Below are 15,534 nucleotides of genomic sequence, written 5' to 3' on the forward strand. Positions count from 1 at the left end.
AAGGGTTAAAACCTCTTAACCCTCAAAAGTCCTAGGACAACTGAGGACTTAAAAAGTGGACAATTCTTCCATTTCAGTACTATTAAAATGTAACTTAAAATTGGCTTTGTCTGAACATTTTCTCTTTCATACCCCATTTGTACGTTTCTGTTAAGGTCCTAAGTTGGGAGGGAGGACACTATAGCCTATCTCAAATTTCCAGCTACAAACAGAAGGAACTGTCTTCTCAGTTAATGTATTCTGCATAGCTTAAGATCCAAGGAGAGCTACAATGTGTAAATGTATATAGAACTTTTCCAGAAAGCTCAAAGCTTTTTTTTTTTTTGAGACGGAGTCTCGCTCTGTTGCCCAGGCTGGAGTGCAGTGGCATGATCTCAGCTCAATGCAAGCTCCGCCTCCCAGGTTCAAACAATTCTCTGCCACAGCCTCCCAAGTAGCTGGGATTATAGGCGCCCACTACCATGCCTGGCTAATTTTTTTGTATTTTTAGTAGAGACGGGGTATCACCATCTTGGCCAGGCTGGTCTTGGATTCCTGACCTCGTGATCCACCTGCCTTGACCTCCCAAAGTGCTGGGATTACAGGCGTGAGCCACTGCGCCTGGCCAAAGCTTCCAAATTCTTAATCCTCATGACATTGTGGCAATATATGAACAGCCAGTCTGAGTATGAAGATAAACAGCATGAACAGGTGCAGCAGGCATGAGAGCTGCAGGGAAACTGCAAGAAGGGAGATCCAGAGCCTCGAGCTCTCACTGAGCAGGCACCAAGCCCGCTCCCTCCCTACCTCCAGGCCCAAATCAGTGCTTCATGATCTTTAAGAAAAAAAAAAAATTCATTTTAATCTTAATGCCAGCTTACAGTTCACACCTCAGAGACCCTGAACTCTGCAAATCCTTTTATGCTGAGCAAATCCTTTGGGAATGCTTCGATGATAAACAAGAGCTTAATATGCATATTAATTTATTGCTTTATACTAGGATTCTGTTTCTAACGAAGCATACAGGAGACAACTCAGCTTGCATGTCTATTTTGAACACATTTCCAGCCTTCACTCAGGTCTGTTTTTCCTGATCAACTGAGTCTACTGGGATAAGCATCACTCGGACAGATAACTCCCAGGGACTGGGCTGCCGTGGCTGGGAAGGGCCACTGGGAACATTAGTGCCAAGGTCTGAGGAAACCAGAATTGAACATATTTAAAAAGCATAAGGGAGTAACCACTGCTTGCAGCATTTGTGAGTGGATTCCAACTGCTCTAAGTCTTCTTGTTATTTATGTACTTCCTTGTTATTACAGGAGATTTGTATAGGTATATCTTTGAGTATGGTGTGCCATTTGTAGGTATGGTTAAAAAGGATTTTTCCTTCTTACAGGTTTCCCTAACTACATGTAGTTTTGCTCCTAAGTATGAAGATGCTTTATCTCTAAAGTATCTTTTAAAAGGATAATTCTTTAGAGATAAAGCATCTTCATACTTAGGAGCAAAATTACATCTAGTTAGGGAAACCAGTATAAGAAGGAAAAATCCTCTCTAAAATATCTGTTAAAAGGATAAATCTTGGGCTGGGCATGTGATCCCAGAACTTTGGGAGGCCAAGGTGGGCGGATCACCTGAGGTCAGGAGTTCAAGACCAGCCTGGCCAACATGATGAAACCCCGTCTCTACTAAAAATACAAAAAATTAGCCGGACGTGGTGGGGGGCGCCTGTAGTCTCAGCTACTTCAGAGGCTGAGGCAGGAGAATTGCTTGAACCTGGGAGGCGGAGGTTGCAGTGAGCTAAGATTGTGCCACTACACTCCAGCCTGGGCGACAGTGAGATTCCATCTCAAAAGGGATAATTCTTTTAACAAATTATGTACATTTCACTGTGTCAAATTTTCTTAGGATTTTAAATGCCCTGTCACTTCATATATACCACCCGTTGCACTATTTTGTTTCCTGCAATGTTTGTGGCTTTGTTATCTCAAGTTAAAGTGGAAAGAGTTCATTCTACAGTTGTTTGTGCAAACAAAATAGCATCTATTCCTCCTACTGAATGCAAACATTAAGCAATTGTGGAATGAAGGGAGGGCTCTCCCTGTAGGACAGGGCCTCAGATCAGAGGAAATTCATTATGGACATCGTACAATGAAAAAAAAGCAGCATTAGCAAATCTAGAGCTTCTGTCCAAAAAGTTGCTACTGCTGTTAAGTATTAGGAAACAATGCAGGCATAAAAATATTCACTGAGCAGTTTATGATTTATATGAATGGATGTTAGCCCTTCACTGCGCTTGAAGATCCAATCACAAAAGCTCTCCACATGGTTCATAAACTCACTTGCCTTGTCATCCAGGCTCCAACCTCATGGGCTTTCTTTCAGTCCTCAAATGAACAAAACTCCTTCCATACTATTCTTTCTTGCCTGGCTAGCACTAACTCTTACTTCAGGTTTCATCCTAAAATGTTACTTGTTAGGTCTGTCTTGACACTTGCCCTTCACAACATTTTCATTTGGATATTAATGTCTGTCATTTATACTGTCTAATAACCTAAAGAGGATAGCTTGGCACACAGTAGGTACTTAAATTATTTGTTAAATTGTTGAAATATTTGTTCAATCTGTTCAGGGCAGAGAGACCTACTATATTACTGGCCTTATTTAGATGAAACTTTCTAGAAATCGTTTTCTGGTGGAAGCAGACGTGGGGAAACAGGAAATGCTACCAGCAGTGTAAGGAAGACAAACACAGCAGAGGTCTGTGACAGGACATTTGTATGGAGAGCAGTTTCAATCTGATGCTCTAGACTAGACGCTCTACTACAGGATTAGTTCTATTTATTTCAACGTTCATCTTACCCAATAAAGGTACTACCATCATTATTCCTCCTCTCCTTTTCCTGAAAATGTTAAATGAAACATAAGGTTGATCTGGAACCCTTGTCATTCAAATAATGTCTTGGTTTGAAGCCCATCTTTAAAATCTGAGTAATTTTTCTTCAATTCTAATAAAAACCTTTCGTTTTTAAAGTAAAATCGCATCAGGTAGGATGCAAACTTTACATAGTTGAGCAGATCTACATGACTGAAGTAAACTTCTTCACTTCAAGTAATTATGCACCGTAGAGGACAAGATTATTTTCCAAATCAGAGATCTTTAAAACAGAGGTGTTACTAGTTCTAAGTCTAGAGGCTTTCCCTTAGAATTTCTCAGAAAATAGAAGTTTGTATTTGGTAAATGGGGTTAACAAACAGAAAATGGGGAACAGCTGTCACATTACCATAACACTTGAAGACTTCTAAAAAAGAGTAGTTCTAGGATGGGCTTACACACCTGACCAAGCCCCTCTAACTTACAAAGTTACCTGTAATTTTGGCCATCAAAGCCCTGGACCATCATGTTTCCTCTTTCTCACTTTGCCACCAAAGGTGAGATTTTAACCAATCATCTGGGTCTTTGGAAGTGAGTGGAGCCCCTTCAGTCTATGAAGTCAAGTAACAGAAGTGGGCAAGACAATGGCTGGGTCATAACTTCTGCTTGTTGGTTTGAGCGTGGGCCCATCAGCACCTTTTACTTCTCTGAAACTCTGGATCTGGGACACATGATCCACGTGTTCATCTGACTTGCCCTGTACCTCCTGCCCTGAAAGTATTCTGTTGGGTCCCTGGAGCCTCTTCTGGGCAGTGGCAGTTTATTGTCTGGTTGCTTCTCAGGTGCTGGAGTCAGGACCTGGCACACAGCAACAAGCAGTTCTGCGGGCAGGTCCCACTTGTGTCAGACTACATGTTTAATATTAAAAGCCTGATTTTATAACACCAGGCTGACATGGCTTGAGATGCCTTTAGAAGTATTTGATGCTATCCTTCTAGGAGCTATGTTGTTCTCTAGGAGCTTGAGGGTGACTGGAGCCAAATGACAGGCACTTCCAAAATAAAACCTTTTGGACCTAAGCGTTGGAGGTGGCATGCCGACTTTGGGCCGTCTTCATGCTCAGATTCTGGGTCTACTTTCTACGTAAAGCTCACATGCCACTGTGGGTCAAGCACAAATGCTTCTCATTCTGAGCTTAGATACGCTGTTCTGACACTTTTTTCTAAGAAGGCAGAAAGAGAAGGCATTTATCACTTCTCATAGTTAGAAACTAGTTCCCCTCCATCCCGCTGACCTCCACTACTTCCACGATTTAATGTTTGTTAAAACTTGACATAGGGGCCTGCAGCTGAGAACCAGAATTAAGGATCCTGAATATACCATGAAAGCCGTTGGACTATATTTGTTCAGCATTTCCAGGATAAGGGAACTGAATGGCTTTCTCTCCAAGTGTTACCAAATACTCAAGGCAAGACCTATGGTTCAGTTATGTAATGTCCCTGAGGAGGGTGCATTTTTGTATGGCACAGCAGTTGGTATGCATGAGAGCTCTTGACATAACAGCACTTTTAAAACAAGCCATTTAATTAAAACATTTCACTGTAAAGAAATACCTTATTTATAAATCTGGATTTTCTGGTATAACATATCACTCACCTGGAAATGAAACATGTAAATTGGTGTAAATTGTCCACTCAGATCATAAGATACAAACAGCGAGGGGGGCATCAAGACTCTTTACACTGTTCTGTAATTTTAGCTTCATACTCCATGAAAAGATGGGATCTAGAATACTGGAGAAGGCCATCGTAGGTAATAAAAGTAGGAATCCGGTGTCTCTGCCCAGCTGATCATCCTTTCTATAAGATTCTCACAGAAGTGAAGACAGGCTGGTAACAAAGGAAAACAAAGCACCATCTTATAGTCGGGGTTTGCACCCCAGCCACCGCAGCAGACCTCTGGGTAGCTGGGTGGAGCATCTGGCCTAGAACCTTACACAGTCTCACCTCTCACCAATCCCCAGCTACAGCTGACTCCCAAGAGGAGTGAGCCAGAGAGCACCATTACGTTGGCCGCCCCAGGACCACTTACTGCTCCAGCCTCTGAGTGTACCCTATAGGATACTCCGAACTCACAGGAATAACCTAGTTCCACCAGAGCAGGCCATAAATGGTGCACCCCATTTTAACACAGACAAACACGAACAAGTAACAAAGGGAGATGACTGCGAGAGGGCGAGGCAGGTGCTCTCTTATTAGGAATGAATGGAGCTGATGTTTAACTCTATGGGCTGTTCTGTCAAATACAGAAGGATTAGCCTTGTTCTGAAGAGCTCACAGGAGTGAGCTTCTGGCTCATGATGGAACTGTGTGTACAGAGCTGTCCAAAGACGGACCAGCCTGTCTCTAGAGGTAGAGAGTTCCCTGTTGTCCCAGAACTTCCAAGATGGCCTGAGGCTCAGCTTTACAGGCAGGGCCTTAGAATAGGGGCTGGCACACTAGCTGGGGGCCCAATTCTGTTAAATGCTTCTCAAACTTATCTAATTACAGAACCATCTGGAGAGCTTTTTAAACAATCATGATTTACCAAGCTGGCTTTACACCTAATGAATCAGACTCTCCACAGGATGAGGTCCAAATGGTACTGAGTTCTCTTCCAGTCCCATGATCCTATGATTTTAGAATAGTTGGATAGTTTTTAAACATTTCCTATTATTAATCTATTATTAATACACATCAGAAAAACAAACTGTTTACATCCTCAACTAGTTCTCATAAAAGTACCTAGTCCTTTTAAAAAGAGAATACACATATATCCCACATGCCCATAAATAATTTTTATGACATAAAATTAGAAACATTAGAACATCCAAATACCGCAATAAGATTAAAACATTGTTTAAGATAAATGATTACCACGCAACAATATTACTTCCATTTTAAAACACCAGTTAAGGTACAAATAGGCTTTATTATTATTATTGTCTCAGAAGGAAAAAATACAAAAAAATAGGTTTCTGTAATTTTAAATGCATTTCTGTAATTTTATTATTTATATTATTTTTTGAGACAGTCTTACTCTGTCACCCAGGCTTGAGTGCAATGGCGCAATATCGGCTCACTGAAACCCCCGCCTCCCGGATTCAAACAATTCTCCTGCCTTATCCTCCCAAGTAGCTGGGATTACAGGTGCCCACCACCACACCCAGCTAATTTTTTGTATTTTTCGTAGAGACGGGGTTCTGCCGTGTTGGCCAGGCTGGTCTTGAACTCCTGAACTCAGGTGATCCACCTGTCTTGGCCTCCTAAAGTGCTGGGATTACAGGTGTGAGCCACTGCACCAGCCTAAATGCATTTCTGTAATTTTAAATGCATTTTGTGAATAAGGAAATGTGGATGCACATAAAACTAGATATAAAAGGCTATACTTTGATAAACACCAGCTAGTCCAGTACCTGGGCTATCTGGCAAAACATCAAACTTTGGTAATCAGGAAAAAGGAACAATCAGGTTTTAAATACTCAATGGTCGTTTATTATATAACTTAAACTTATTCAATACATTAAATACCTGTTTTAAATAATTACAAATTTTTAAAATTAAAGAATATGTCACTGATCTTCATGAGACTTCCAAATCGTCTCAGCAGGGGCTCCACACTTCCCCAGCAGGCGTCAGGTTTCCTGTCATGCTTTCGCCTTCCTTCTCATATAAACCAGTGCTAGAGTTCATCATGTGTCAAAACTGTAGGGGAGAAAAGTTTATTTAGCTCCTGGCATCTTAAACATAAAATTATCTTAAATATTAACTTACGTATGATGAGGAAGCACCGGTATTGACTGAGGATCCTTTATTTGCTAGTTCAGTACCTATATGCTTCATTATGCAACACGAGAATAGCTCTTTGTACACTGTGATGTCTATTAAATTGTCTCATAACTACTGGTCTTTCTACCCACCTAGAATGTGAGCTCCCATGGGTCTATGAGGACAAGGAACATACCTTACTTATCTTTGTTATCTTTAGGATCTAGCATCCTGCCTGGCAGATAAGAGGTCTTCAAGAATACTAACAGATTATTCACTGTGAATATAGTATTCTACCCTTAATGTAATGGAACAACAGAAAGCAGAGGACATATTAATATATAGTCGTCATCTAAGATGGGAGGACACCGCACTCTGACACAGACGTAAGTACTACATAAATGCAAGCACAATTCTGATGAAGACTCTTAGAGAGCAAAATGGTCTCTTCTGAATCACTGAGCTGTCACATACCAACTGACGTAAATCACTGAGAACTCAGTATTTTCAGGCAGAAATTAATTAAAATATAATTTAAATGCATGCTGTTCCACAGTTCAAGATGTCAGACTATGTTTCTTCACTAAATTCTACTGGAAAGATAATAAATATAAAAAGGAAAAACAATAATGAGAATGAGGGAAGTGGTTACAAGACACTGTTGGGGCAAAGTTATCAATGAATTTCAAGAAATGGGAAACAGGGATAGACTGCATGAAACAACTTCATCCCACAATACACAGCTGAAACGATGACTTGGCTTTCCTGATGGAGGAGTCTGGGAGAGGTTACTAACAAACACCAGTGGATAGTGAGTCACACAGTGAAGCAATTCAGTGAAGGACTGTGTGGAAAATCTGTGCCTGTCAGCTCCCCACTCTCATTCTTCTGAATCTAAGACAGAAACTAACACCCTGGCATCTATTCTAAGATAAAAAGTGGAAGTCTGTTCTTGAAAGAAAATTGAACAATTCTCAGAGAGAGACAAAGAGGGAGAAATAAAGGGTGGGAGAGAGGGGGAAACAGGATGTTTTTTTTTTTTTGGAGATGGAGTTTCACTCGTTGCCCAGACTGGAGTGTAATGGCTTGATCTCGGCTCACTGCAACCTCCGCCTCCTGGGTTCAAGCAATTCTCCTGCCTCAGCCTCCCGAGTAGCTGGGATTACAGGCATGCACCACCACTCCCGGCTAATTTTGTATGTTTAGTAGAGACGGGGTTTCTCCATGTTGGTCAGGCTGGTCTCGAACTCCTGACCTCAGATGATCCATCGCCTTGGCCCCCCAAAGTGCTGGGATTACAGACATGAGCCACCGTGTCCGGCCGTAAAGAGGTATTTTTATATGGGTGTCTGCTCTTAAGTGAAGCGCCCTCATTTGGGCTTTTGGGGTGGTGTATAGGATGGGCTTTGATCTGTTCCATGACCATACACCTAGAAGGAGGCCTGCCAGTTGTACACCATGGGTTAGTAATTAACCCTCCCATCTGGGGAAGCCTATCAGAGAAAGAAGCACATTTAAACCCTGGCAAAGGAAACCCACACCAGTTATTATATTGATCAATCTAATATTTCATTCTTAAATATACATGAACAGCCAAAGATCTCCAGGTTTCTGAGGAAGAAAAAAGGGCCAAGATGAATACATAAAACAACATAAACAAAAAGGACCTGAAAAGAACCAAAGGAATATGCAAAACAGTTCTAATTGGTATTTCAGGGGATATTAGAAAAAGTGAAACCATAAAACAAGAACAAAATGAAATTAAAAAGAAGCAAGCAGGGAAAAGAAAGATCTGTTAGAAATTAAGAAGTGATTACCCCTCTAAAATAAATGAATAGAAAGATTGAAGATAATGCCAAAGAATTTTCTCAGAATACAAATGAAAGGAAAAAATATGCAAGAGAAAATGTGAGTACAAAAGATCTATAGGACTAAGAAGACAGTTCTATTTACAGTAGCATCAAAAGGATCAAAATAATTAGGAATAAACCTAGGAGGTGGAACGTGTTTACTGAAAATAACGAAAAATGCTGAGATGAATGCAAGACGACATAAATAAATGGAAAGACATTCCATGTTCATGAACTGGAAGTTTAATATTAAGATGTATATACTACCCAAAGCAATCTACAGACTCAGATTCAACAAAATCCCTATAAAAACGCCAATGATGCTTTTTACAGAAACAGGAAAAGTCATCCTGAAATTCATACAGAATCACAAGGGATGATGAAAATAATTCTGAAAAAGAAGAATGAAGTTGGCAGATTCACATTGCCTGATTTTATAACATATTACAAAGCTTCAGTAATGAAAACAGTATGGTGCTGGCATAAAGACAAACAGCCCAATGGAATAGAGAGTCCAGAAATAAACTCTTGTGTATGTGATCAATTCATCTTTGATAAGAATGCCAAGAATACTCAGTGGGAAAATAAGTCTCCTTCAAAAATGGAGTTGGGCAAACTGGATATCCATACACAAAAGAATAAAGCTGGACTCCTATCTTACATGACATATGAAAATTAACAATTAAAAACCTAAATATAAGACCTGAAATTATAAAACTCCTGAGGAAGACATAGGGAAAAATCTTCATGACACTGACATAGCAATGACTTCTTACATATGACACCAAAAATATAATAAAAGCAAAAATAGATAGATGGGATTATATTAAACCTAAAAACCTTTGTGCATCAAATGACACAATGAACAGAGTGGAAAGGCAACCTAGCAAATCAGAGAAAATATATGCAAATAATATATCTGATAAGCGATTAATATCCACAATATGTAAAGAAACTCTGCAACTCAAAAACAAAAAATAACTTGATTAAAAAATGGGCAAAGAACTTGAATATACATTTCTTCAAAGATGATAAATAGCAAACATAAGAAAAGATGCTCAATATCACTAATCATCACAGAAACGCATAACAAAACTACAATGAAATTATCACTTTAGATCCATTAGTATGACTGCTATATTAAAAAAAAAAAAACAGAAAATAAGAAGTGTTGGTGAGGATATGGAGAAATTGGAACTCTTTTGCACTGCTGATGGGATTGTAAAATAATGCAACTGCTATGAAAAATAGAGGTTCATTAAAAATTCATATGATTTGGCCGGGCGCGGTGGCTCAAGCCTGTAATCCCAGCACTTTGGGAGGCCGAGACGGGCGGATCACAAGGTCAGGAGATCGAGACCATCCTGGCTAACACGGTGAAACCCCGTCTCTACTAAAAAATACAAAAAATTAGCTGGGCGAGGTGGCGGGTGCCTGTACTCCCGAGGCTGAGGCAGGAGAATGGCGTGAACCCGGGAGGCAGAGCTTGCAGTGAGCCGAGATCGCGCCACTGCACTCCAGCCTGGGCGACAGAGCGAGACTCCGTCTCAAAAAAAAAAAAAAAATTCATATGATTTGGCAATCCTATTTCTGGATATATATATCCAAAATAATGGAAAGCGGGGTATCAAAGAGATATACACACACATGTCCACAGCTGCATTATTCACAGTAGCCAAAAGGTGAAAGCAAACCAAATGTCCATCGATAGATGAATGGGTAAACAAAATGTGGTAATATATATGTATACTATGGAATTTTATTCAGTCTCTTAAAAGGGAAGGAAATCCTGTCATATGTTACAACATGAATAAATCTTGACAATATTATGCTGAGTGAAATCAGTCAGTCACAAAAAAATAAATACTATATTATCCCACTTACATAAAGTATCTAGAGTAATCAAATTCATAGAGAGTAGAATGATGTTTGCCAGGGGCTAGGGAGAGAGGGGGAAGGGGAACTGTTAATGAGTATAAAGTTTCAGATTTGCAACACGAAAAAGCTCTGGAGATCTATTCCAAAACAATGTGAATATACTTAACATTACTGAACTTAAAAATCGTTAAGATAGTAATTCTTGTTACGTGTTTTTTTTTTTTTTTTAAATCACAATTAAAAAGTACATAAAAATTGTATAGGATTGAACCAAGAGGTATAAAAATCCAACTAGTTAGAATCCTGGACAGAGAGAACAGAGGTAAGGGGGAAAGAGGTACATTATTTAAAACAAAAACAAACAAACAAACAAAAACACAGTGAAAAAAAAAAAGTCCAAATTTGAAGAAAGGCATGAGTCATTAAACACACAAGCAAATTTACGGGATGCAATAAAAATGTAATCAGGGAAACTTACAGCTGTAAACACTAACATTGAAAAAGAAAAAAGATCTCAATTCAGCAACTCGACTTTGTAGCTTAAGGAACTGTAGCTGGTCAGGCAGGAATATGGGTAGCCTGGGTATCATATTTACAGTTGGTATCTGAAATGGGGCAGTCTTGCAGCCTGGGCCCTTAAGCTGCAGGGTGTGAAGGTTAACTCCAGGAGTTAATGTCAGAGTTGAAATGAATTACTGGAGATCCAGCTGGTGTCCAGTGAATTGGAGAATTGGTGTTAGCAAAACATTATATATTTGTTGTTAGGAAGAAAGAACATCAGATGACAGTACTGCTCAAAGTGATCTACATATTTGACACAACCCCTATCAAAACCCCAATGACACTTTTTGCAGAAATAGAAAAACCTAAAATTCGTATAAAATCTTGCAGGACCTTAATAGCCAAAACAATTTTGAAAAGAAAAGAATTGGACTCACTGATTTAAAAACTTACTACAAAGCTACAGTAATTAAAACAGTATGGTACTGGAATAAAAAGAGACATATAGACTAAAGGAATAGAGAACCCAGAAATAAATCCTTGCATATATGATCAAATGATTCTGACAAGGGTGTTCAGACCATTCAATGGGGAAATGACAGTCTCTCTAACAAATTGTGCTGGGACAACTAGATAGCCACACGCCAAAGAATGAAGTTGGACTCCTACTTCATACCATATTTAAAAATTAACTAAAGATAGATTTAAAAATCTAAGTGTAAGACCTAAAGCTCTTAGAAGAAAACATATATGGAAATCTTTGTGAATTGGATTGGGTAATACAGTTGACCCTTGAATAACACAGAAGTTAGGAACGGACACTAAACCCTTGCACAGCTGAAAATCTACATATAACTTTTGACTCTTTAAAAACTTTACTAATAGCCTATTGTTGACTGGAAGCCTTAGAGATAACATAAACAGCTAACACAGTTAACATATTTTGTATATGTATTTTATACTGTATTCTTACAACAAAGGAAGCTAGAGAAAATGTTAAGAAAATCATGAGAAAATATACCTTACTATTCATTAAATGGAAGTGGGTCATCAGAAAGGTCATCATCCACACTGTCTTCACATTCCATAGGCTAAGGAAGAGGAGTTGTTAGTTTGGTCTTCTTGTCTCTGGTGGCAGAAGTGGCAGAGGTGGAGGAGGCAGAAGGGGAGGGAGGAGAGGCAGGCACACTCAGTGTAACTTCACAGAAATACCTTGTAATTTCTGTCTGATTTGTTATTTCTCTAAAAACGTTTCTATATGGTACCAATCCTTCTTCCGCTGTTTGTGTTAGTCTCAGTCTCCATATCATAGAGGGATCCATGTCATAAAAAGCAAAAGCAGTCTTTAATTGGAACTCTTCTGCCAATTGTCTAATGTCACTTTGTTTTCTGGAACTGCTTCTATGTCTTCTTCCTCATTGTGTGGCACTGGTTCAGAAGCACTCATCTCCATCAAGTCATCTTCTGTTAATTCTTCTGGTGTGGTGTCTACTAGCTATTTAATTTATTCAAGAAATCCGTATCTTGAAACCCTCAGCTCCCCCTTTTTTTTTTTTTTTTTTTTGGCCATATTCACAATCTCTTTCATGATTTCCTTGGTTAGCTTTGTCGTAAATCCTGTGAAGTCATGCACAACATCTGGACAGTTTTCTCCAGCAGGAATTTATGGCTTGGGGCTTGATAACTTTCATGGTTTTTTCTATAACAATGATGGTATTTTCAATATTATCATCCTTCCAGACTTTCAGGTTCTATCAGGGTTCTCTTCCACAGCACTGACAATCTTTTCCAAAGAGTACTTTCTGTAACGAGGCTTAAAGGTCCTTATGACACCCTGATCTAGAGACTGAATTAGAGATGTTGAGTTTGGGGGCCGATAGACCCCTTTGACACCTTCAGTGTTGAGCTCATGGAGTTCTGGGTGGCCAGAGAGCATTGCCCAATATCAAAAGAACTTTAAAAGGCAGTCCCTTACAGGCAACATACTTCCTGACCCCAGGGACAAAAGCATTGATGGAACCAATGCAGAGAAAGGATTCTTGTTGCCCAGAGATTCTGTTGTGCAACTAAAAGACTGGCAGCTAGTATTATCTTTACCTTCAAGGCTTGGGGGTTAACAGCTTTATAGATAAGAACAATACTGATCTTAAGACCAACTGCATTTGTATAAAATAAAAGAGGTAGCCTATCTCTTCCTGTTTCAAATCTTGGTTTTCATTTCTCTTCCTTACTAATAAATGTCCTTTGTGGCATTTTTTTTTTTTTTTCTACGAACAGGGAACTTCCATCTTCATTAAAAATCTGTTGGGGCAGATATCTTTTCTCCTTAGTGATTTTTTTCTTTCATAATTGAGAGTTTACTGGTTGGGTTGAGGATCACCACATAGACATTTCAATTTGTACACAATTCTTAACATATGTACCAAAAATCTAAAAAACCATGTATTTCAAATTCTTTGTAAAAGTTACTCTAGTGACTTTCCAGCTTAATATCTGGAGGCAAAATTTCCTTAAGAGGCTATCACATGCCAGTATCTTCACATGTTGTTAAGCTGTTGCATATGTCCTACCAATTCATAACTGAATAGTATGTACACTACATACTCAAATTTTCATTCACAGCACATTCACAAAGTTATTGGAAAAACAGGACTATCACAACTAAAGATGTTACAGAGTACATACAATTCAGACAGGGAAAGCCATGAATATGGAGTGGTTTTCTTTAGGAAACAATTCTACTAAAAAACAACATGGGAACAGAAGTAATTTAAAATGTTTAAGACATTCAGTACAGGACTGTGACTCCATATTGCTGGTTAGTATGCTTTGTATTATAGGATATAAAAACTAACCCCCCATCTATGGAATGTTAACCTGACACCTAAGATAGTCAAAGCCTCCTATAATTCAATATCTCACACTATTTTCTGGTTGTACCAAAAAATAAACAACCGGTGAATGATTTCACCTCTTTTTAAAATAAGCATTTACACTTAAAAAATGGGATAAGGTGGGATTCCTTCCTTCTTAAAAATGTTTCCAGAGCTACTAAAAAACTTGCATTTACAAAATAGTTGATAAAAATATTCCTCTGGATTGTACGAGAAGGGAGACGGGAGACAGGAACCACTGATAAGACATGGTATAGGATATTAATCAGAGTTGGCTTCTTTCTCTCTAGCTTCATTGGAAGCTGAACTCTCCTCAGTTTTGTTTCTTCATTTTCTGCAGACAAATCTTCTTTACTTTCTCGGTTAGCCACTTCAGCCTGTTTTCCCTTTGCTCCTCCTTTCCCTTTTGTTTGCACGTTCTGTCTGGAGATTTATCCCTTTCTGCTGCCTTTTTTGGCTTAGTTTCCACTTTTGCAGGGGCAGATTTAGCTGACAAGTGTGAAGATCTCCACTCTTGAGCTACTCCTTTGCTGCCCCCTTCAGTGGAGTTGACCTTCCTCTTGACATCCTGGCAGCAGGGAGGGTGTGTGCCAAGTGCCTGCAGGCTGCAGCACACTGAGACCCTTAGCAAAGCTGGGCTACTGGGCTGCCTGGCTGCTGCCGCTCCTCCTCCCACCACCCAAGCTGCTCAGGTGATTTTCTTAATGGCATCTGGGAACTTGTCTGCTGCCTCTTGGTTGGCAGAAGCTGCCTCTCCTATTATCTTGACTTTAAAAAACCAAACCTCATTCTAAAATTATCACATCATCCTTTGCTGGCATTAAATTCTCCAGCTTTAGATCCTGCACCTTACTTTTGCTTTAAGTTGTCATATAATGACTTTTCTTTTTCTTGAATTATATTAGTCTACAGGTAAGCCTTTCTTATAGTAATCCTGCACCAACATAAAAGCTGCATTTTAAATATGAGATAAATGGGTATTTTGCAAGAAGTGTAAAGTTTTGGTGCCTGCTGACATAGCTGCAGTGCCAACTTCACAAAATTTTCATTTCTTTTTTCAATGGTCCTTACACTGGATACATTTATCTTGAAATGGATAATCACATGTGAAGACCTCAGTCTACTGTACGTATCAAGCAATTCAACTTTTTCTTGTAATATCATGGCTTTTTTCTTTGCTTTTTGGGAGCACTTCCAGCATCACCAGTGATAATCCATGACTTCATTTGGGTCCCATGGTATTATTCAAGTTTTATGGTATTGCACTAAACACGATATGAACTGCTCATGTGGAGATGATTAGTGTTTTAAGCAGACACATTACTTGAGCTCACTGCAACAGCAACAGGAGGTGGCTACGACATTATTACAGTAGTATAGTATGTACTACAGTTAATTTTATGTTTGTTTATATTTCTCAACTGCCTATGATGCCATGTATGGTCTGTGTTTGTGTGCATACATTTATCAATTTTAACTTTTAATAATAGACTTATGGATATTTTATACAGTAAATAATAAAACAGACTAGTATCTACATGTTTTAAGCATTCATGACATACCTAGCTTTTTAGTCTTTTCAATATTTCTAGGTTACATGGTTCCTCTGCAAGTTTTTTCAAACTGTTGCAAATATCCAAAAAATTTTCCAGTATGTTTGTTGAAAAAAATCTAGATAGGTGGACCTGTGCAGTTCAAACCTGTGTCGTTAAAGGGCCAAATGTAGTTTCTTAGCTATAGTACCAAAAACA

The 15,534-nt window shown here is 39.0% G+C and overlaps 1 protein-coding gene across 7 annotated transcripts in view; it reads right to left on the minus strand.

Moving 5' to 3' along the window:
* UGGT2 (UDP-glucose glycoprotein glucosyltransferase 2) overlaps positions 1–15,534 on the minus strand; it is a 274,442-nt gene that overhangs the window by 7,834 nt on the left and 251,074 nt on the right. For 5 of the 7 annotated variants that reach the window (XR_002518481.2, XR_002518480.2, XM_017951367.3 and 2 more), the window contains one exon: positions 6,365–6,597. Coding sequence is in view for 3 of the 7 variants with exons in the window: in XM_017951367.3 (XP_017806856.1) it covers positions 6,575–6,597 (23 nt within the window). In the remaining 4 variants the exon portion in view is untranslated. Of the gene's footprint in view, positions 1–1,764; positions 4,744–6,364; positions 6,598–15,534 lie in introns of those variants that run through there. The other 2 variants (XR_002518478.2, XR_002518477.2) reach the window with 2 other exon arrangements.

This window comes from Papio anubis, chromosome 15, assembly GCF_008728515.1.
Source record: "Papio anubis isolate 15944 chromosome 15, Panubis1.0, whole genome shotgun sequence".
Lineage (NCBI taxonomy): Eukaryota > Metazoa > Chordata > Mammalia > Primates > Cercopithecidae > Papio > Papio anubis.